The sequence below is a fragment of the Dermacentor andersoni genome, chromosome 4 (genome assembly GCF_023375885.2).
Source record: "Dermacentor andersoni chromosome 4, qqDerAnde1_hic_scaffold, whole genome shotgun sequence".
Lineage (NCBI taxonomy): Eukaryota > Metazoa > Arthropoda > Arachnida > Ixodida > Ixodidae > Dermacentor > Dermacentor andersoni.
In genome coordinates this window covers 74,990,473-75,014,073 of record NC_092817.1, presented here as the reverse complement: position 1 = coordinate 75,014,073, position 23,601 = coordinate 74,990,473, and the positions used below count along the sequence as shown (strand labels likewise).

General features: G+C 45.3%; 1 protein-coding gene across 1 annotated transcript in view; it reads right to left on the bottom strand.

Moving 5' to 3' along the window:
• LOC126536325 (cell adhesion molecule Dscam1-like) overlaps positions 1–23,601 on the bottom strand; it is a 400,621-nt gene that overhangs the window by 85,606 nt on the left and 291,414 nt on the right. The window contains exons 6-8 of the mRNA XM_050183244.3: positions 21,116–21,379; positions 10,664–10,845; positions 9,750–9,975 (exon numbers count right to left, since the gene is read on the bottom strand). Of these exons, the coding sequence (XP_050039201.1) occupies positions 9,750–9,975; positions 10,664–10,845; positions 21,116–21,379 (672 nt within the window). The remainder of the gene's footprint in view (positions 1–9,749; positions 9,976–10,663; positions 10,846–21,115; positions 21,380–23,601) is intronic.

The following is a 23,601-nucleotide window of genomic DNA, read 5'->3' as shown; positions in this document are numbered from 1 at the left end:
TATCGCGTGCGCGCTTATCCCTCCTCCATATCGCGCCGCGTCTACGTACACCGCCTCGTTGCTGTTTCACTCTCGAGTGAAAAAAAAATATATATATGCATCTCAAGAATTGCTGTGGAAAGTCGATGAAACGCAGTGACTACTTCTGTGGAGGGTCGGCGGCGCCATGTACTTTATTTAAGTCGAGGTGGAGGGTTGAGTTGAACAAGGCTTTAGAATGCGGGGGTAAATCTCGCTGTTGCTGTCAATGGTTCGTCCTTCGGGAGAAACTGCCGCCCAGCCTGTCAAAGGTTCTGTATAGTTTCGTTTGTACGTTTAATTTACACAAGCGTCTAAAAACTTTTCACGAATCTAACTCCAGCCTGTTCGTTTCTGAAAAACTCGTTTGTTTGTATATTTAAATGTTAAAAGAACAACACCGAACAACACACACACAGTGCTTCCACGCATAAGCACAACGGAATTGAGACTACGTAACACCGAGCACGAAAATTACGAGTACCAAAGAGAAAGAGAGAGAAAGAGAGAAAGCAAGGACAGGAAAGGCAGGGAGGTCAACCAGAAGAGTATCCGGTTTGCTACCCTACACTGTGGGTGGGGGAAAGGGGAATAGAAAAAGGAGAAAGGGAGAGAGTGAGCACTGAGTACGTCTGGGCGGGACACTATGCACAGGGACACTATAAGCGGTCTCTTAAACCGGTGCACCTCAAGTATTGCAGTAATGCACGATTCGCTTTTCGTGCCAGTGACGGGTGGGGCCACGGTCCGAGTATCTTTGACTCGGTGAAAGGTCGTAAGTCGAGTCGGTGTAAAGTTTCCCGCAGAGGGAGGCGTTGTACATCGTAGCGGGGGCAGGTACACAATAGGTGCTCGATGGTCTCCTCGCACCCACAGGAATCGCACATCAAAAGTTATGAAAAACAGGTGCAGGTGAGACCATCTTAACGAGAAACTGCGCGAAAAAGACGTAGACGAGAAAGAGAGAAACGACAAACGTCTTATACATAAATGTGGCTACATAAATACATAAACGTATTTTTTAAAGCACATTTTTCTCCCCTCTTGACTGTCGTCATCAGGGGTTGACGAGGCTTAAGCCGTCCTGGCACCTTGAAGTTCGGCCACGAGGCTCGTCTCACCACGGTATGTAAGAAAGGAGTGTCTATAGGATCCGCTTGTGCTGAATCTCCTCTCCAATGAATCGCGTCCATTCTTGAAATGTGGATGGCCTGGAGGCGGGCGGCAGCTTTCGTATAGGCTTGGATCGCGCTGTTGCGAGATCCGGACAGAGTTGCGCTAGAACATTGGATTTAATTCGTGTTTGAAGCAATAAACTTTTATTAATACATACATACATACATACATACATACATACATACATACATACATACATACATACATACATACATACATACATACATACATACATACATACATACATACATGCATGCATAAATACATGCATGCATGCATGCATACATACATACATACATACATGCATGCATACATACATACATACATACATACATACATACATACATACATACATACATACATACATACATACATACGTATCTGCAACTTTGGTAGCATTAGGGTCTCGGCAAATTTGTGTATTTCATAATGGAGCGCTATAGGAGCGGAAGGTGGGGGAGGGGCGTAGTGATTTAACTAAGAATCAGAAAGTTGTCGAGTCTTTCCAGGTTTCGCGAGGTATGCGGCGAAGCTTCCGACTTTCCCCATTGCTTTTTGCTCTAACCGATAGCGTCTTAATTCAAAAACAGATAATTGCGTTAGTGCTATAAATACCAAGTATATAACCCCTTGGTCAAAATCGCAGCTTACGCTTATGATATGACTATTTATCATAGAGATGAAGATAGTCTTGCTATATTCCTAGGTCTGTCTGCAGAATGCGCAGGAGTTTCAAGTTCTAAACTTAATCTACATATAAGTAAGTCAGTTTGTTTGCACTCTTCGGTACTAGCAAGGCTACATGAAGTCGCACTTGTAAATTATGTATGCATATTGGGGCAGAGTCTAACGCTATAAGAGTGTCGGTTGAAAGTTCCTGGACAGAACTGCAGTCTTTCAAGGAGGAGGTCACAAAATTTCTTGACATTAGTTTTCAGTATAGTGCACGAAAGTACCAATATCCTGACCGGCCGGCTGTGGTTCATAGCGAACTCGCCAGTAAAACCATATCAGATAGCAAGGCACGACGCGGTTGATGTCAAGAACGTCTAACATAGTCGTGGATAATTTGGAGGTAGAAGTTTTTTTTTTCCTGAGGGAGGAAGACTTACCGAAAAAGTGGTCGTGCCCATTAGCTGAAATAGCACATGACAAAGAGCGATTTACAGGCACTGTGATCGAAAGTCTGCACAAATCTTCATGAGTGCATTGCATGTGCCCTATGGGTGTGATATGGCCACCGAACCTGCTATAGATTTTGAGCATGTGCTCACTACAGGGAATTTGTCGTGCATTTGTCGTTCCATCGATATCATTCCTTCATCTTCATTCCATCGTCACTGCGTCGGCGTCATACAGTAGTCACATGACGCTGACGACTGTGTCCCGCCTTGCTATAGTGAGTGCAAGGCAGGAAGATATCCGAGTATTTGGTATATAGCCGAAGCAACGAAAATCTCAGCATTACCACTGCACGTGCCAAATAAATGTGACTTCAGGAACATGGCCTCTCGCTACATTGTCGGATTCGCATTACCGTCCACAATCATCGAGAGATGAGTTATGCCGTAATTTTTCTAAATGTAGGCTTCTATGCGAGCGTGATGAAATGTTCCATACGTGCCTATGGGTGAGCTATAAAAAAAGCTTGTGATCCTTAACCGGAGCTTCAAACCTCGAATTCTTTAGCGTCCCCGTTCGAGATACAGGGTGGGCGCATATCGAGATGAAGTGCGTATAAAAGGATCCCAGACTCCAGTAGAACGCGGAACCACAAGCTCTCGAAGCTCGCACGGCAACAGGATGGTAGCTACTCGAAAGAATGAAGGCTGTTGTCAGATACAGTTCAACCATCGGGCGCAGATTTAAATTTTTTTGCCCCTGTGCAATTATCCTTGCTGCTCGGTAATAGCAGATACGCTTCTGGGGTGAAATATGAAAGCTATAGGGAAGAATGGGGGGGGGGGGGGGGGGAGGCGAAAGAAATCAACGAAATGCTGGTGAAAGTAATCGAGGCAAGTGACACCATGCAGGGTGGAGATATCGAGCATAGGTTCGCGCAAAAAAAATGTTGTGTGGTCGACCAAAAATAAAATCTATCAATAAAGAAGGGCAGCCTTCTTAGTGCCTACGTGGTGTGTAGACTTTGTAAGGACCGAGTGATTAACTTCCGCAAATAAACTCTGCACTGGGACAGAAAACTGACCATCAGCTTTTGTAGCTTCATGTTTAAAGTAAGAGCAACTATGTCGCTTACTTATTGATTTATCTAGGCGTATTGTGAACCCTTACCTTTCATAATTTAAGCGACTAATATGTATGACAGGGAACGCCGAAACTGTTTTCTATAAACGATTACTCAAGACCTGTCGGTGTGTATTTGATCTGTATATGTGAGACTTTGCGCCTTGTGGAACACGTCCATGTTAGTCATCACGTGGCTACAGCCTCATTAATCCAAATTTAGATGTTTCTTCTCATACTTATCATGGGTGTACTTCAGCATGAACTATAAGATTAGACGTAGTGCGTTATTGAACCGTCCCGACCGATCATCGGCTCAGAAGGCAGTGAAGGCACTTTTGTGTTTTCTCAGAACTTCTGGTTTGCTCGAGCGACTTTAACTGAAGTGCTGTCCGTACACGTACCTACACCTTCTCTCTCCCTTCTTTCTCTTCCCCTTCTCCCTTCCCCCAGTGTAGGGTAGCCAACCAGACTATTGACTGGTTAACATCCCTGCCTTCCTGTATTCTTCTCTCTCTCTCTCTCTCTCACGCAGAGACGCCGCGTGACATAGTCGCACTACAACACATCGAATGAGAGTTACCAGATTCTAAAATGATAGCCATACATATTAGACTAGTTCATCCCCTGGAGCGCACTCGCATCGGCAAAACAAAATAAAGGAAATGTTTCCATTAGCGAAAGTCTTTGCCTGCGCGTAGGGTAGTGAGACCTAAAGGCAAAATAAAAATGTCCCGCTTAATAATGACAATAAAAAAAACATGCAGTCGTTCCTTTCGAAATAGTCCGTTCAAAATTTACATTTGACAACCGCTAGCCTACTCCCCCGTTGCTTCCAGACTCTGATTGCGTGGCCTTTCTCTGCAAGAGATGTCAGCACGCTCCAGCCAAAACCAACTTCGAAAATCTTCTCCAATTAAAATTCTCTTCTTGCGGCTACCTCCGGTAGACTGCACATAAGATGAACACTAGTATTGGTCGCCTACTTTGGCTCACTAATAGTCATGAGCAGCTGCACTAGTTAAGCTTTTTATAAACAATAATTCGTTACAAAACAGCATGTAAGTTGTCAAAAAGTTAGAAATGCTCCATGGCCCACACATTTCTGGTATATTAGGCGCACACACGACGGCATTAAATATATTAGCGCTTTAAGGATCGGGTACCGGCAGAGCTCAGGGGACTTCAAGCATGGGAAATAAAAATAAACACTTTCTAATTTCTCGCGGCACTCGAGCTACCTATGTTCGAAAAAAAGTGAGATTTCAGGAGAACACGGCTTCTCTAGACGAGTGACCCGAACCCATTTGCTCCCAATTTCTGCCAGGTCACTCAGTGCCGCGCTCCAATGGTCGCCAACTGGAGGGGAGACCCGGTAGAAAACAAACAAATTAAAAAAATAAAATAACGGGAGATCAAAGTGGTGAGTGGGCGGAGAGGGGACAGGAGCTCATTTAGCCCTCAGAAGGGCGTCCGGCCAGAACACTCTTGGACGTTTCACGCAGATCGGAAGCAATAAGGAGGCGCGCACGCCCACTGGACGGTTTCGTTCTACGCCCTCGAAGCCGTATACGTACGCGACCCCCCCTCCTCCCCTTGCAGCGAGCGCAACCGCGCGCGCATAAAGTTCTCGCTACGGTGCCGGGAGTGCGTGCTCATAAGTTTTCCATCGATCGTATTGGCGGTAGCGCGCCTTATATGAGGTCGCGTTTGAAAGGCGACGCCGCCGCCTCTTTCCTGGGCTGCTATGGCGGCGTCAATACGAGTGGCATGGGCGCCATACCGCGTGGAATCCAATCCCCCCCTGCCCCTCCCAGCCCACAGACTCCCACAACCCTTTCACCTTGCCTGCTCTTCCATCTGCCCTCCTTACTCCGACTCCCACACTCCACACGTCTGACCCCTCACCCTCCTTTGCGATTCTGCTGACACAAACACTCACGCTCGCCTATTTCTTCATCACTCGCCAACAAGCGCTACGTGGCACACACGCGCGTACAGACACATACATGCGCGAGTACTCGCGCACGCAGTCTTCGCGGACGCGGTTCGCATCGCCTGACGAAATTGTACGCGGCAGCAGCGACTTGGCTCTCTCTCTCTCTCTCTCTCTCTTTTAGCCTTTCGCGACCCGTCGAGCGAGCATCGGTGGCGACGTCTGTCCTTGGCATCAATCGCCGGCCCGCGACCGCTTTCATCAAAAGTTTGGCGCGGCGAAAGGCTTCCTATCCAGTACTCCCCATCTCCCGCCCCCTCTATCCCCACCTTCTGGTGTTCACGGCTGCTGCGGCGAACATATGAGGACGGTGAAGACCACCCTCGCATCGACGAATATTGGCTTCAAAAGAAGTATTTCAATAATAACTTTCCTTTGAAATGAAAACTGCATAGTTGTGTAAAATGATGTGAAAAAGAATCGAAAGTATATTAATTCAAAGGGAATGCAATAATACATTCTAACTTTTGTTTTGCGTGTGTAGGCATCCACGAAAAAAGTAATTTGGCAATTTTCGCTTCGAATCTACTTGCATCTTGAAGCTAAATTAATTGCGCTCATTCATGGCAGTCGTTGAAAAAAGAATATTGTCGCCCCTATCTTCTGGTCAAGGTTCTAGATGGAAAAACGTAATCGGGTTGATCCTAAGAATATCTTGAATCACTATAGAAGTTGAAGCCGTGTGTTATACAGCACCCTGAGTATTGTACACACATGTGAAGCTCATATTCAGAGGTAAATGAAGCCGCGGAGGTTCCTAATAGTCCTAGGGTATCTGAGTGCGTCAAAAAGCGTGCTGGATCTCAAATGCATAGATTTCAAGACCAAATATTCACGGACAAATGTTTGTATACTATTTGCTTCATGAAGCACCACGCGTCTCTGATGGCGCCGCTGAGCATGAATGCGAGAACGTGCGAGCGAGCTGAAAGAAAACTAACATATGGAGTGTATCTTCGATCTCTTCGCACCGTCGCTGCATCCGTTTAACGCTCCATGGATGGACGGGTGGATGGGAAAACTTTATTGTGGTCCATTAGGTCGCGCTAGTTTCCTAGCCCGAAGCGGGCCGCTCCCACGTTTGGACCGAAAGGCCTTTCAGCAACTTCGCGGGCCCATTGGACTGCCCATAGCTGTAGTTCGAATGTGAGACTTCATAGAGCTGCGTCCCGCCGCTCCTCAGTGTTGTCCTTGTTGCTGCGTAACGCGGAGCAACGCCAGAGCATATGACTAAGACCTATGGTGTCGTTACATTTATCGCATGTTCTAGGTGTACAGAACTCCCGATAGATCTTGCTGATTAGAAGCGGGTTCGGATAGGTTATTGTTTGCAAGAGCCTTAGCGTAATGGTCTTCATGAGCTCTATTTAGTTTAATGTACGGAGGGGGAACGACCCTGCGTCCTGGGTAAAAGTGCTCGGTTATACGTTGTAAAACCAAGCTCATTGTAAGTGAGGAGGTGGTCCCTGCGGTCTGGTACCTCAAAATCTTCTTGCCTTGTGGCTGCACGGTTGGCAAGTCCTCGTGCAGCATTGTGGGCAGATTCGTTGAGGTTCGCGGCAGCACCGGTGTCTTCTCCCATATGAGCAGGGAACAAGACGATCGCGTGTGGTTTCACGACCTTTCTGTCGAGAATTACCAGGACCTGTCTAGAGATAACTCCCTTGGCAAATGTTCGGACGGCTGCCCTAGAATCGCTGCGGATCCTGGATCTCTTTGGGTCTAAAAGTATTAATGCAATGGCTACCTGTTCTGCCATTTCCGGTTGTGTCGTGTGCGTGAAAGCCAAGTTGACGACTTCACATGTGCCGTTCAGAAGGACCGCTGTGAAGGCTCGGCTGTTTGACATGAAAACTGCGTCGATGAACTAGCATTCTTAAGCCTTATATTTAGCTTTCTCTAGTAGGGCTTTGGCTCTGGCTTGCCTTCCGCCCCCATTATGAATGGGGTGAACATTCCTTCGAACAGGCATGACTGTGATATTCTTCCGCAGATGTTTGGGAATTTTTCTTCTTTTATTATGTAGTGCCGTAACTGGTATACCACTCCGTTTGAGGATGTGTCTTCCTGATCGGCTGATGGAAAACCTAATTAACTGAGCTCTTTCTTGTGCCTCAGCTATTTCCTCCAGTGTGTTGTACAGCCTTAGTTGCATGAGTCTCAGTTTCCGTGGACATAGGTAGCCCACGAGCTACCTTGATTACCTTCCTTAAAAATGCATTGAGTTTGTCTCTTTCGGATCTCTGCCACTCGTGGATGGCTGAAACCTAGGCGAAGTGACATAGCACAAAGGCGTGAGCTAGTATGATGACGTTGTCTTCCCCAAGCCCATGTAGGCGGTCAGTTACTCTTTCGACGAGCTTGATTGCGTTGTCCACTTTCTTAGCGATACGTAGAATCGTTTGATTATTGTACCCGTTGGCTTCTATCACCAAGCCTAGGACCCGGATGGAGTCCATCCTTAGGATGACGCTTCCGCTCCTGGTATAGAGCGTTATGTCATTCTCCCCAGGAGGAAGCCATCCCCTTGTTTTGCGGCCTCGTCTCTTAGGTTGGTGTAGTAAAAGCTCCGATTTCTTGGGTGAGCAGTGGAGTCCCATTGGGATAAGGTACTCTTCAATGACGTTTACGGCATCTTGTAATCTTTGTTCTAGTTCTCCGTCGCGGCCTCCAGTACACCATATCGTGACGTGATCAGCGTAAATGGTCTATTCTATGCCTTCGGTGTCTTCGAATCTTCTGGCGAGATCTATCATGGAGATATTGAAAAGAGTGGGCGAGATATACCGCTATTTGGGGCATGCCTCGGTTACCTAGCTTCATTGTATGTGATGTTAGGTCCCCAGCCTTAAGCGCGGCCATCCTTCCACTGAGAAAGGCTTCGACATATTGATGAAAGTGACTGCCCAGACCGTGGTTCGAAATGGTTTTGAGTATAAACGTATGTAGGATATTATCAAAGGCTTTCTCCATGTCTAGTCTCAGTATTGCTCTCGTGTTCCTAGTCTTGTGGCTGATTATTTGATTCTTGAGAAGGAGCACGGGCATCTTGCGTAGATCGACCAGGTCTGAAGCCGATCATCGTGTGAGGGTAAACCTCGTGCTCTTCCAGGTAGCAAAATAATCGATTCAATGTCGCATGTTCGGCAACCTTGCCCACGCATGATGTAAGTGGCATCGGTCATAGATTCTCGAGGCCTGGGGGCCTGCCCGGTTTTGGGATTGAAATGGTGTGGGCCGTCTTCCATTCGCCAGGAACATTACCGCTCTTCCAGATTTCATTAAGTAGTTGTGTAAAGTACTCTATGGAGTCGTAATCCAAATTGCGAAGCACCTTGTTTGTTATCCTGTCGGGACCAGGGGCAGATCTTCCGTTGATGTCGTGTAAAACCGCCCTGACCTGTCCTACTGTGAACTCAGCATGTAAAGTTGGGTTGCATGGAGATGACGTTTTTATCCCTTCAAATATAATCTGTAGTGACAGATGTATACAAGCGTATATGCCACAGGATGCTTAGTATTCTCACTGCAGCAGCGTGTTTGTGCTGTTTGAAACGGACGCGGAAACACTGGGTGGTGCCATGCCAGAAATGCATCGACAACCCATTTCACGTTATAGTCACTTTAGTGAGAACAGTCCAGTGGTAAGAAAGCACACCAGCCCCTCCGTGCTAGCTAAGCGAGTGGGAAGTGGATTGTTGTCTCATTGTGTCTTGCAGATACAGAACGCGTTCAAATGGTGTCTGTGAATCAACTACTAATTGAAAACCACATATAAATTTAGTAGTACCATGAGCCTATGTTTATTATTATAGTACGTCCGCCTCATGAGGACAAGGATATCTAGTTACCCGTAATCTGCGGCCGCTGATCTAATTTTCATCCTACAAATTTTCAAATGTCGTCACTTCACCTAATCTTCAGCCAGTCAGGGTTGTGATTTTGGCTGGTTGGTGTGTCACCACAAATAGTTTCAGTGTGTGTGTCAAGTTGTTCCTCTGCATCCACATATTAGTTGCACTATACTGGAAGCCTTCATAATCTGCATTTGTCCTTGAAACCGTTTCTTTCCCCTTGGCAACCATGTTGTTATTCTAATAAACCACCTAGGCATCCCATGACCTGCTCAACACATTCCCTTAGTTCTCGATACCCAGGTATCGCGGGTACCAATGAAAACTTGGCTCGCATAATGATAGATCAGTTTATAGGTCTCTTCTCGCGATTCTAATGCGTTACGCTGCTGCGTCGAGCCAGTCAGCTTAGCCTCCCCCCTCCCACCCGTTCTCTCTCCCGTGGCTCCTCGCTGGCTCACCTTTGTACCAGAGGATCTGGCTGAGCGGGTAACCAGCGGCTGGGCAGTGGACCATCAGTGTGCGGCCGGCCAGCACAGACACGTTGCGCATGGCTCGCACCAGAGGTGGCCCTCGCACGTTCAGCCTCGCACCATGTGACACCGTTTCGGCGTCGTTGCTTGCGTGGCATTGGTAGCGGCCGCCGTCTTCTGTTGTCGCCGCCGTCAGGTTCACGAAGCTGTTCACCTGTGAACGCGGGCAGCAGTGCACAATGTTGAGCGATACAAATATGTATATACATATATACATATATATTAGAGAGCAAGGGCTACTTACGGCATGGTTTGAATTACGGCATGAGAAGAAGGAAGAAATAACACTGCGCGCGGAACTTTGCCAGCGGCAACGAGGGGGTGACTCGATGTCACAGTCATCACGACCCTTGTGTGGTATAGAAGTGCAGTGAAAGCTACGGGTCGCGTCCGCCAATCAGAGAGAATGAGAAAAAGGGCTCCTTTGAAATCCGCTTTCGATAGACCACCGCACGACACCAACTGAATGGGAGCCTCGAGGAAATATTGGTTGTGCACAATGGGCGCACCTTCATTCCTTCTATAGAGCCCACGGCGTGTTTCGTTGCTCTTTAGCTGACAAGATCTCTAGCCTTCGCCTCAGTGCACAGATTTGGCGAGACGAAGGATAGGTTTATTCGGGCAATTCCCATCAGCGCTTTTGATGTTCTGAAGGTCTTTAACACACACACACACACACACACGCACACGCACATACACACATACACACACACACACACACACACACACACACACACGCACGCACGCACTCACACACACACACACACACAAACACACACTCATCTCTGCTCATCTTATATACATATTTTTGTTATTTTCTCGTGACGTGCCTCCGGACGCACCTGGCCGTCGTTGGTTACGAAGTCCCCTATCCGCAGCCGCATGGTCTCTGCCACGGCTTCCCCATCCAGTGTCCACGTGATCTGTGGGAGCGGCGCACCAGTAGCAGTGCACTTGAGTGACACTGGGACTCCAGGGTCCACTGTTTGCTCGGTGAACCGATGGGTCAGCACTGGGGGATCATCTGCGAATCGCAGTAAGGCGGGCTCGCACTATAACAATGGAAAGAAATAAGAACGCTCCAAAAACATCAAGGAGTTTCCGGAAGCGATGCTAATCTTTTTTATTTATTTTTTATTTTTTACAGATAAACTGCTAAGACTACTAGAATCAACTCGGGAATATGTTCGCGTGCATACAAACCTGTCGGCAAAAGAGCGTTCGCTGAGGACAAATGCAATAAGACTTGTAACAGTATGAAACATAACATTGATACAGAACAGATTGTGTAAGAGAAGAAGGCGAAATTGTCAGGAACCGGTTTAGTGCAGGAGTGACAGTAAATTATCTGACTTTCTGTTTGCAAATAACACCCACCTGGCATGATTGAAACAATTGCCGTAATATAAGTAAATGCATGATCCTCAATAAATTTGATTTGATTTGATTTGAAATGCACAGAATCGAAATTGAGCTTCACAGATATTGAGTGAGTACTTTGAAAAAAAGAAGCGTCTGTAGCAGTTAAAAGATGATTTTGCGTAATTATGGGATTCACAACTAAGCGCTACATAATTGCTAATTGGAAGGCTACTCATAAATCAAGGACACACTAAAACAATAGTCATATTCAAGAATTACTGCAGAAAATCCACTAGAGTTGTCTAAGTATGCGTAAGCATTGTGAAACTTGCTCATATTCACGCAGATCAGTGTCATTATCAACGTTATCAAACTTGATGCGACCAGTATAAATACTTATCAACCTTATGTTGCCAACCTTATCGCACTAGATCCCATCTTTATCAACCGTCATCGGTTGTTACCAATCTTATAGGGCTCGATCCGACCCTTACCAACCCTTATCAGCCTTAATCAACTTTATCGCGATCTACATGATCCCTATCAAGCCTTATCTGCCCTTATTAACATTATCAGACTCTTCTCATTTGGCATTTGTTTTGTACCGCCGGTACGACACATTCATATGGTACAGATATATTCCCATTCTGCCTGTGTAGGTGTTTAGGCCAGATGAGCTGAGGAGCGACAAGAGCCCAGCATATCTGTTAATGTTTTCTTTGAGATACAAATATGTTGAAGAACAAAAGCCACAAATACCTGTGCCCGACTGGTTGACTCATGTATAATTGCTTTTCAATATGAAATTTGTTGAAAATTACGTTCTCCATGACAGAACGCTTTTAGCATTTTACTAATTTTATGTATTTCTGTTCTGTGATCCCTGTAATTGGTAATAACTAAAAGAAAGAGACAAGAGCCCAGATGGTAAGACACTCGGCTTCTGAGCGTGGGGTTGTAAGTTCGAAACTGACCACCGCCAAAGTTTTTTGTTTTGCACATTAATTTCTTTATAGCGATTCGTCGTACGTGACAGACTGACGGAAGGTCAGGTTTTATTGTTGGGTCGGCGTAGAAATGCTTACACACTTAAAAGTAAAGTTGACTTGCAGGGATGCGTTTCCTTATATATTGTTATTACCATGCCTTGCTTCACTTTTACGAATAAAAGAAAATAACGTGATGATTGCGTGAACAATGTGCCTGATTTAGTAGTTGTCTCCTCCGCAACTTCGTTAATGAAGTTTACATCTGAACTCTAAGGTAGTATGTCTGCTTCCCTATTGTATAGCGGCATTTATATTTTCATGTAACACGAAAGCCTACAAATGGGGTCCGGAAGAATTCAGAAGTAAGATGCAGTTTTCCACACAACCTACCACCGGTCACGCAAAATAAAACATTTTTTTTAATCCATCGCAACAATTTAAAAGCTAGCCAAAGTCAAACCAGTGCTATGTCCTAACTTTGGCGCTAAAATTTTAACGACCAGGACCAATGTTTGCTCGCTGGGGACGAAGTTTCACCAAAGTTTTGCTTGGCCTACAGGGAACGCAGTGTCTGAAATAAAAGTTTGCTGCTGTACGACGCTTAGCCGACACGAAGATATTTCTCCAATATGTCTGGCCTTCCCCGTCTATCCATTTGATTCGGAAGATTGCAATAGAAAACAGTATTAAACTGAAAGAAAAAAAAAGTGTGGCTGGCTGCGAACGCGGTTGTTGAAAAGCGATTTGCCGCGTGAGGGACGCCGGAATGATATCGCAATTGCCGAAGTAGTATTTCTCGGGAACAAAGATTTCGCTGAGGATCGATATTTTCTCACTGCTCTTTGAGCTTTTACAGTTGTCGTACAGAGTACGGGAGAGTGTGCGTGCGTGCGTCTGGGTGGGGAAGAGGGGGTAGGCGGGGGATATGTTGAGGCCACAGCGAAATTTCGTGAACGAGAAAGCGAAGACGTAGCCAAACCTTCGTTTTGGATCAGAGCTCGCCCGGAAAGAATCGTAAAAAATAAGCACGTGGCACAGATACAGAGACGCGAAGACTGATAGACGAGAAAAACAGGCAGAAATCAGAAAAGAAGAGAGGGATGAAGAGAGTTCACCACACACTTAAGGGGAGGAAAGCGAAGATCCAAGGAAAGGAGAGAAAAAAGAAATATGAAAGACGTAAAATATCACAGAGTTTCCAGAAGTCGAACAATGGCTTACGGCGTCAATCGGAGGAACCGAGACCTAATTTCGTTTCAGCCGTGAAAATCACGGTGATTGGCACAAAAGCATGAAGAAAGTCTCGTCTGAAACGACTGTGGCGCGCCGCCCCCTTTGCTGCTACTATACGGGGCTGCCCAGCATTCGTCCTCGATCGCAGCTAAAGAAAAAAAAAAGAAAAAAGGAACTTCTCTCTCTCCCTTCTACAACCACTGCGCGCCACCGTCTTCCCCGGCGCACTTTCCGCTTCCTTACCCTCATTTTTTTTTGTAGCCGCTCATTTTGGTTGTCTTCTTGCCCTTAGTTCTCGCTCCAGCACCATCAAACAGACAGGTGAAAGAAGCGGAGGAGCCAAGGGTGCCCTCCGCTGCTGCCATGTAATGACAGGAGCTATAGTTACCAGATTGCACTTGCATTCGCAACTTTTCTTTCTCTTCGTATCCGTCTTTCGAACACCTGAAAAGCGCGCCAGGGGGTGCTATAGATAAAAGCCAGCGCAGCAGAGAACTGCTCCTCCGCGAGCAAGAACTGCCATTTCAGCGCTAGCTCGGCCGGCAGAAGCAGTAGCAGCAGCGGAAAGCCAACAGGGCCAGGGCGCATGACGAGTATCCTAGCCCTCAACTTCTGAGCAATCTAACGCTTTCCCTTCTTTCCCACCTGCGGATCTACAAAATAAGCGCAACGAAAATAGAGGAAACGCAACGAGGAGCGCTTTTGCTCCGCTCTTGTTACCAGTAGAAATCTGTCTCAGCGCTTCCGTGTAATTTTCTTTTTCTTCCGCAGCTTTCCGATTCGCTCCTTCAGCCCTCTCGAGGAGAATAAATCAAAGCCGACGTGCTCGGCGTCTTTGATCTCCGGAAGAGAAAGGCGATGCGCGCGAGGGGTGGTCGGGTTCGAAAAGATGAGTGAGGGAAACAATGTATCGATTCGGATGCCATTATTATCAATATATATATATATATATATATATATATATATATATATATATATATATATATATATATATATATATATATATATTGTTCTGCCATCTCAAGATATCTGTTCTACGACCCCTGCTCATTTCGCGCCTTGGCTTTTCGGCTGTCTTCTTCTTGAGGCCTTTGCCACCGCCCCCATCCGTGGTGGTGGCTCTCGTCTTTTCATTGTCGCTGTCGAATCGTCTACAAGCCTCCTCCTACCCTCCCCCTTTTACCTCACGAAGTTCACAAACACACACGCCCGCACACAGAAACATCAATCGGCGCACATTGTTTGTCTTTGATCCCTGGGCACGTCTTCGGAGGTACGTGCCACGGGAGAATAAAAAAAAAAATAAATGTTGCCGGTTCTTCCATCTCCTTCATTAAAGCACGCAGGAACGAGTGTCAGACTCCATATCTCTTTACCTTTTCTTTTTGAGCTACCAAAAACTTGACTACGATGCCCTTTCGACGCAGAACATATTTTTGGCACCAGGTACAAGACGTCCCTTTAAGTTCCATGCATGCAGGTATAATTCTCTTCTTCCAATGCACGTTGTAGCAAAGACTTACACGCACACGAAAGATGGCAGCACGGATACACAAAACGAAATATGATGTTTTATTTTTCTTCACAGACTCCCCCCGGATATTCAGCCCTGGTTCCATATTTATGGCGGTCGGGCATGTGTAGTGCGCTGATGTTTGCACTCTCCGCTGCTTTTTAGGGGTCCTTTTTGAAGCTCAGGCCCTCGGAAGCCTTCAGCTCGGTGAGTTGAATTATGGATGGCATGTGCGGGCCGTAATCACAGCCTAACAGGTAATGACGTGGCTTCTGTAATTCAATGGAAGCACATTTGGCCAAAGAGCTGCGCATAAAGAATGTGCCCTGAAACACACATGAGAAGCAATACGTGCTCTGCGTCGTGCCGAGGTTCTGCTCTAAGTGCAGGATGCTTCTTTTCGCGTTTTTTATGGTTACGGAGCACTCATAAAATAGGAAAATGTCATAAAACATCCGGCCAGAGCATAATATACTGCTTGCCTTCACAAAGTGACAGAGCTGTGCTTTTGCGACTCCTTTACGGAAACTGAAAAAAACATTCCGGCAGAATCCGTCTGAGGTGGTTGTCTACTTACGCTAAAGCACTGGCACTACGCACACAAACACTTGAGGTCGGTTTCGGCAAGCTCTGTTCTCAATGCCTCCTTCTTGATTTCTCTAAACTTTCAGGATTGCAAGATGAGAAATGCCACTGTTAATGTCTGCCGTCGACCCCCCGTGGTTGTTTAGTGGCTTTGGCGTTGCGCTGCTAAGCACAAGGTAGCAGGATCGAATCCCGGCTGCGTAGGTCGCATTTCGATGGGGCAGGGGGGAATGCAAAAACGTCCGTGTACCGTGCATTGGGCGCACGTTAAAGAAGCCCAGCTGGTCGAAATTAATCCGTAGCCCACGACTTCGCCGTGCCTCATAATCAGATAACAGGTTTCGGCACGCGACACACCAGAATTCAACGTCCCCCGTCATTATCATGGGCGTAGCCTTTTCCTTTGTGCTGTCGTAGTACGAACGCATAGTATTGCTGCATGGAGCTATTGCATTGCAGAGTATACCACACAACGAAAATGAATATCACAATTCTGTGTATTTCATCCGTCACAAATACATGGCTATATTAGACTCACACCCCAACCGTCCGAGCAGTTAGAGATCGGTGGAAGTCAGAGAAGCGAGGCGTCATGCGTAACGCCGCCAATCCCCGCCAAATGACTTCTGGCCAGGCTATCGAACCGCCACCTAAGCCTAACGGAAAATCGTACCCGAAACGGAATTCCAGCCGGAACTTAGCCCGTACTTGAACCGCCATTCTTAGAATGTGTCTTCACCAGAGCCGAACCTGAACAAAAATGATAATAATTATGGTTGTTGGTTCGGCAAGAAATGGTTCAAGCATATATAGGGCGCGAACACGGGCTAAGTACATAAGCGATTCCTCGAAATACTTTTCAGTCGATGCACCCCAAGGGAACATCGCCACGACTCACGAGTTTCATCACGGGCAAGAATGGGGACGCACGATATAGGCATGTGCTGTAGACTATATGGCCAGCTCGGCAGAGCCGCTTTCACTTCTGAATTCGTCCATGCCAGTTGTTTTCTCACGCCGAAGCATCGTTTCAGGGGCATCGCAGAATCACTATTTCTGTCGAATTTTTCACTTTGGCCATTGGGCCAGCTCGCTACTATTATAGATAAACCGTAAGACGCACACGCCAGTACACGCGTAGTGCAAGAAAAAACGGTGTCATCGAGAAAATAAAATGGGGAAGCATCCTATCAGCACGGCTTATTTTAATAATATTAAATGACAAACCAGATCTGCGGAATCATGCAAAATGAAGAAATCCACCCGCTTTTTTTTTTTTAGAAACCCGCATGAGTTTCCTTCGCAGCTTCGTGCTACATTTAGGTGGGTAACAGCATTTCCTTTCGCAAGAATAACATATAATAATACTGCGGTCGCTAATGAATGCCGACACCGTCTCAGTGAGCGGTAAAAACGGCTTGAAACAATACGGGAAATGTGCTATTTGTTTAGCGCCACAGTTCGATGAATGTTTGGTGCCTTCAAAAACAATATCGCGTGCTTCGATTTCTTCAAGTTATTCACCGGGCACAATATCAGTGAGTTGGACTTTCTTTATCAGCGCTTAGTTGACGCATCTCCACGCCAAGTTGCGTAAGAAATTTTGTGACGATATTTAGCACAAGCTGTCCTTGTTCGGGGCACGATAGAAACAATGCCTTCAACTGGTTTTATTTAGGAAAATAGCAGAAAACTTGGCAAATTGTCACTCGCTCGCTTCCTTTCTATGCTATGGACTAAACATTGGAAGTTATAGTTTCTGTAATACAATGTGATGTTGCGCTGGATTGTACACCACATTTCGGTCACCACCAGTTCAGCCGTAATTAGCGCATGCTTTTTATATGCCAATTCTTATAGCTGATTTGTGGACGTTGTGATGCACACATAACAAGTTGCTTGTATGTTTGAGACTACGTTCGCGTCATTTTACTTCAAAATTGTCGCATGTAATCCTTCTGCATGTGCTATATTGTTATCTTAAACTTAATAATGTCTTTTGTTTTCGATATATTCACGGACGAAGCTATTTATTTAAGTTTGCAGTGTTACGTAGCTAAATTGGAACGTGACATTTACGAAGAAAGGAAACATTAAAATAATACGGTTCTGACATTGATAATTTCCATTTAAAAATCCGCGCGCCGTATATGTCTCGGAAGTGTAATAATGTTTACTAGGTGTGCGCGAATACTTGAAATTTCGAATACAAATAGAATAGTCTGGAGTCGAGAATTCCCGTATTCAATTGTTGTCGAATATTTGTTTGTGCAGGCGATCCACTTCCTGAACAAATACACCGAGGAGGTCATTTATGCACAATTGTTACCCGAGGTTGAGTAAGCATGCCTCCTCTTAGGCAGCCTATGAAATCGTTGTTTCGATTTAGACAAATAAGTTTATTAGTTGCCCAATCAAATTTCGAATACAGATAGAATAGTCTGGAGTCGAGAATTCCCGTATTCAATTGTTGTCGAATATTTGTTTGTGCAGACGATCCACTTCCTGAACAAATACACCGAGGAGGTCATTTATGCACAATTGTTACCCGAGGTTGAATAAGCATGCCTCCTCTTAGGCAGCCTATGAAATCATTGTTTCGATTTAGGCAAATAAGTTTATTAGTTGCCCAATCAAATTTCGAATACAAATAGAATAGTCTGGAGTCGAGAATTCCCGTATTCAATTGTTGTCGAATATTTGTTTGTGCAGACGATCCACTTCCTGAACAAATACACCGAGGAGGTCATTTATGCACAATTGTTACCCGAGGTTGAGTAAGCATGCCTCCTCTTAGGCAGCCTATGAAATCATTGTTTCGATTTAGACAAATAAGTTTATTAGTTGGCCAATCAAATTTCGAATACAAATAGAATAGTCTGGAGTCGAGAATTCCCGTATTCAATTGTTGTCGAATATTTGTTTGTGCAGACGATCCACTTCCTGAACAAATACACCGAGGAGGTCATTTATGCACAATTGTTACCCGAGGTTGAGTAAGCATGCCTCCTCTTAGGCAGCCTATGAAATCGTTGTTTCGATTTAGACAAATAAGTTTATTAGTTGCCCAATCTCATCACATTTCGATTCCTTCAAAATGATGCGCAGCGCGGTAGTATTGCCTTTTTCTATTTCAGTGAGCATTAAACATTTTACTACACTTATATTGGACGTCCTGTTCCTTTTCTGTATTACTTTTAAGGTTGTGCGAATAGCACTTTTCGAGACCGAATCGAATACGAATCGAATAGTGCCAGAATTAGGCGAACTGAATTGAATCGAAAATCGAATACCTTTTGAACTGGTTTCGAATAATGAACAGCTGTTCTTACCATTAACAGAAGACGACCTTCACAAACTTAGAAAGCTTCGCTCATCACGTGTCACATTATGAAGCGTTGTTTATTAAAAGAATAAATGGAGCATTATGATAAACTCAGGAGTTTATTTGCATATTCTGGACCCATTGATAAATGTGAATGATATCGGTTTAACCAGCTTCCTGGCGACCTTGCGTTCTCTACTACAAACTTCCGGTGTTTTATGTCAACTATGGCCGCAGGTATAAATTTGTTGCGTAGTTTTGTTGCAACATTATGCTTTATCGCGCACGCTTCGCGATTTCAAATATTCAAAAACTATTCAAGAACTATTCGTGTTTATATACAGGAATTATTCGATGCTGAGATCGAATCGAATATGGCATGATTGGATTCCTTATTCGAAAAGTTTCGAAATTTCGCACACCCCTAATTACTTTCAGTTCCATTGTGCAGCAGACGTGATGTTACTGTATCATGATGTACGTGTATCAAACATTGCAAACAAGCCTTGTGTTGCCGAATAAACCTTGCGAGATTATTCATTTCAATTTCTTTTGGCAATTCTGAATGCTCGATATTCTATTCGATATTGGATGGTCGTTTTTATGAAATACTCGCATTCTTGAATCAATTCGAAGTTATTGCTATTCGCACACCCATATAAATTTTTGCTATTTGTCCCGTACTCAGTTGGACGATAACAAAAGCAAACACGAAAAAAAAATGGAAGGAGACACGTCAAAGCACCGCGCCTCATGCCGCACTCTCTTGTGACGACACTGCCCAAGATGGTCATCTTTGTGTGCGGCTGCACTAGCGGTACAACATTAAACTTCATTGACGTTTAGGTAAAAGAAAAACGCAGCTTTCTGTCTCTCACGTGCAAGGAAGCCCATTTCTTCAACTTACTGACAAAGCGTGCGCAGGCGCCAGGAGGACGTGTAGATAGCATTCTGCAGCATTTCGTCATAGGGCGGAATGAAGTTTACTGCACTGAACAGGGTCACGAACCGTTTATATATGTATATTTTTAAGTTTATCCGAACCGCAACTGAACCAAAATGAAATCGCAGGTGGCTGAATCCAAACTCAAACCGAACCAGTATTTTTTTTCGGTTCGACACTCTGCTTCTGGATGCAAGAGAACTTACAGACTTTTATTTAACACAAAGCTTCTCGAAGAAGGCACTGAGATGAAAATGACAAATAGAACAAAGTTACGAGAAGTTAATAAACCTGACTTACTGCCTTCATCCTTTCATCCTTGCTACAAATGTTGTTACCCATAATAAATGATAGAAACGAGAGAAAGTAATGTCAGAAGAGCAATAGGGGTACTCACTTGGCATGCGTGTTATATTTAAGTTACCTTATGCCAAGTCTTAAAGAAGCCGGGTGCAAGAATGCAAGGAACTCAGTATTGTTCGTTGTTTTCTTGAAGAACTCGAAGTATCTTGTCCAATGAGACCAATTGACAAATCAAATGTTGATTAACTACCGTTTAATTATCGTTACGCTGTCGTGACGGTGAACAATTAGACTATGGTACAACGGCGAGTCACAAAACTAACTCTTTGTGATGTGTATAGGGAGAGAGAGAGGGACAGCAAATGTAGGAAAGGCAGACTCTAACTAGACTGTGCAGTTTGCCACCGAAAATATGGTAGGGAGATGGAGGTGCAAAATAGAGAGAAAGCGGTCACCAGTCTAGATCAATCACGCGCACTAAGAAAGGTGCAGCGTATCTACAGTCACGAACTCAAGCCTGCCGCCTTCATGTACCATAGAAGCACTCCTGTAGGCTTTCTGGGCTGATGAGCTGTGAGGCTAGGCTCTTAGTCCCATGGCTAACACCCTCACGTGTAAGGATTAAGATCGAATCGTTGGAGACGACCAATTAAGTTTTCTTGCTTGGCCACTTCTGGAGACAAGTAAAAATTATGACAGCTGCTACAGCCGACACGAAAAGTGCATTGAATAAAGCGTCGCTGTCAAATTCTCCTGTCCGATACTTCTCTGCGCCCAAGGCGGTCAAAAATATTGCACAGTATTCAACTTCGTCTTTTCTCATCGCACGTGTAGCTAGAGCTCGCTGTCGTGTGAAATAAAAAAAAAATTTTATAGCCTGAAGGCGTTGGTGTTACCTATGGGACAAGGCAACACCTTTAAGGGGTTAAATGTTTTAGTGTGTACCTTGAAAACATTGAGTTGGCTTAAACATACATCACATACTCAACGCATGCCCCAACTATAGTATCCTAAGCGGGCCAAAATATTATTGTTACTTACCACCTAGCGTGATTTCGGCCGTGTCCTGAGCCCAGTCGTAGTCGTTAAGAGCGAAGCACTGGTACATGCCCTTGTCGTCGCGTAGCACATTGGGAATGTGCAGTGTCTCTCGCGTAAGCATCTTGACACGAGACGACACCGGCTGTCCGTTCTTAAGCCACACCACCGATGACACTGGGTGGCCTGTGGCGGTACAGTTGAGGGTGGCCGGCGCACCTTCGGTGGCCAGCGTGCGCCGGGGGCGAACCGTTGCGGACAGCGGGGCTGCGAGAAAACAGTGATCATTGCAGACTTCGTATAACTTTTGCTAAAGAAAACTAGAGACAAATGAATATATTAGAGCGCGGGACTAAACATGGACAGAGACAAGAAGCAACACGGACAGCGCTCACTTCTAAATGATATTATTGGAAGAGAGAACACATATAGGAATGTGTAATGAACACAGAAAGGGGTTTTGCGTTTCCTTCTTTATAGCTCTGTATTCACAATTAGGAACAAAAAAAATGACATGGGCCTGTACAACACAATCTCATAGCGGGAACCCTACACAGGCTCCTTGAGAAGCAAGATCGATAGTTGAGAATAAAATTAAAATAAAATGTTCGTTCCTAAAGTCGAATTCAGAACCAGAGCAAGAGCAGCGCAGTCGCTTTACAAATTTAGCTGTACAGCCGACTGGCTCGGTTCATAGCACGAAGCTCCAGTTGGCAGTCATTACGAGGCTGAAATAATCGATAACCCAAGAGCAAGGTAAAAGAACTGAATTCCCTCGAAACAGGTGGACGACATGTTGAAGCCGGCTACACCATACAGTTTTCCATAAAGCTCGGGTGGTGCATGAAATCGTACGTTGAGGATCACAACTCAGGTTTAGCCAATCCAATTTAAGAATTTCCACTGTTACAAGGGGGGAGGGGGGCGTGGGAGGATGCTGAGTGAAACGATAAGAGATTGTAGGAGCGCGCAAAATAGGTTCCCGCGAAGGCAACTGCATAACAAAATAACGTTCAGAAAAAATCTAGAGCTTCTAGGGTGACTCCGTCTACAGCCTGAGGTTACCATGCCCAAGAGAAATTTGAAACCACACCGTTGTGCTGGACTTCTTGCGTCGTGAATTTGTGGGCCCCTAACATCCATCCCCTTCAAAGGCGGCATGCGGTCACATTGAAAAAGTAAACGAGCGGCGATAATGCAACGCACGTAGGTTAGTCGCTCCTCGAAATCGTTGAAACCTTGCAGTCTTTGAACGCGGACGCATTCAAACAGACCCGGCACCCTATAACTGCTGCCCCTGATTCGCTGGGGCATACATCTTGCGGAACAACGCACACCCACTCTGCGCACACGATCAGGTTTTCAAGAAAGCACAGGTGATTGTGGAGGTTGAAATCATAGGCAAATGAATTTTCTTTGTATGAGTTCTTGAATTCCATGTTCCGTGAAAGTGCGGACATTCTCTTGGCTTTCAGTTTCTTGTGGCTGGATTTTCTTACCCAGGAGTAAGGCTGGCCTGTTGTCTTCGTGAGCTAAGTGTGGCTGGCACTTCGTATTGACCTGTGCCCGAGAACTGTTGCTGGAGCTAAGCTTCGACCTTGTCTGGTCGTTGTGTTCGTATATTTTCAGTAGCGGCTGCTCCTTGCCAACGCTTCACCTCTTCACGGTCAGACTTTTTCTACAGAACAATTCTTGCTCGCTGCTGTTGTCTATTGACATCGGGGGCGCTCTTACTGCTTGCTTTTACTTGTGAACCAGACTATCCAGTGCACCTTGACTAGAGTTGACGATCGGCCTTTTACCGAATCAACTGTTCTGAGAGCTTGGCCTTTCAGCTCATCAGCCCAGAAAACCACACGAACTTTCTTACAGCGCCTAAAGGCGACCGACTTGAATACCCGGCTGTAGATATGCTGCACCTTGTACAGTGCGCGTCACTGACTTATCACAAGTCCTATTTCTCTCTTTCACTCCCACTCCCCCTCCACAAGTGTAGGAAAGCAAAGTGGCAGAGTCTAGTTAACCTCCATTTTTGCCTTTTCTTCCTTCTCCTCTTTCTCTCTTGTGAGTGGTGGCAAATTCATTCTTTTTGACAGAGCACGATGCACATTTGCTCACGACCATGTATGATAGCACCAAAGACATGCTTAAGCATTGCCATATTTCTGTATACACTGTATACGTGGCCATTAAAGCAAAGAAGAACCGTTCCACGAAGGTGTTTGTTTTCTAGTTAGCTCTTGTTTTTTAACGCCCGATTGAGAAAAGACAAAAGCACGGGAATAATATTTGTTATTTCTCATCGGCGAGTTTAGACAGTGTGGCGGCCAGCATTTTGTTGACCACTCGTTCCAGTATATTGAGTGATTGCGTCTCAAGAAATGTGGGCTTGGCTTAGTAGCAACGTCGTGCACGTTTAATTTTTGCAAAAAGAAGCAAATTGATTAGTAGTTTGCTGATGGCTCCCTATTAACTGACATGTCAGGTTA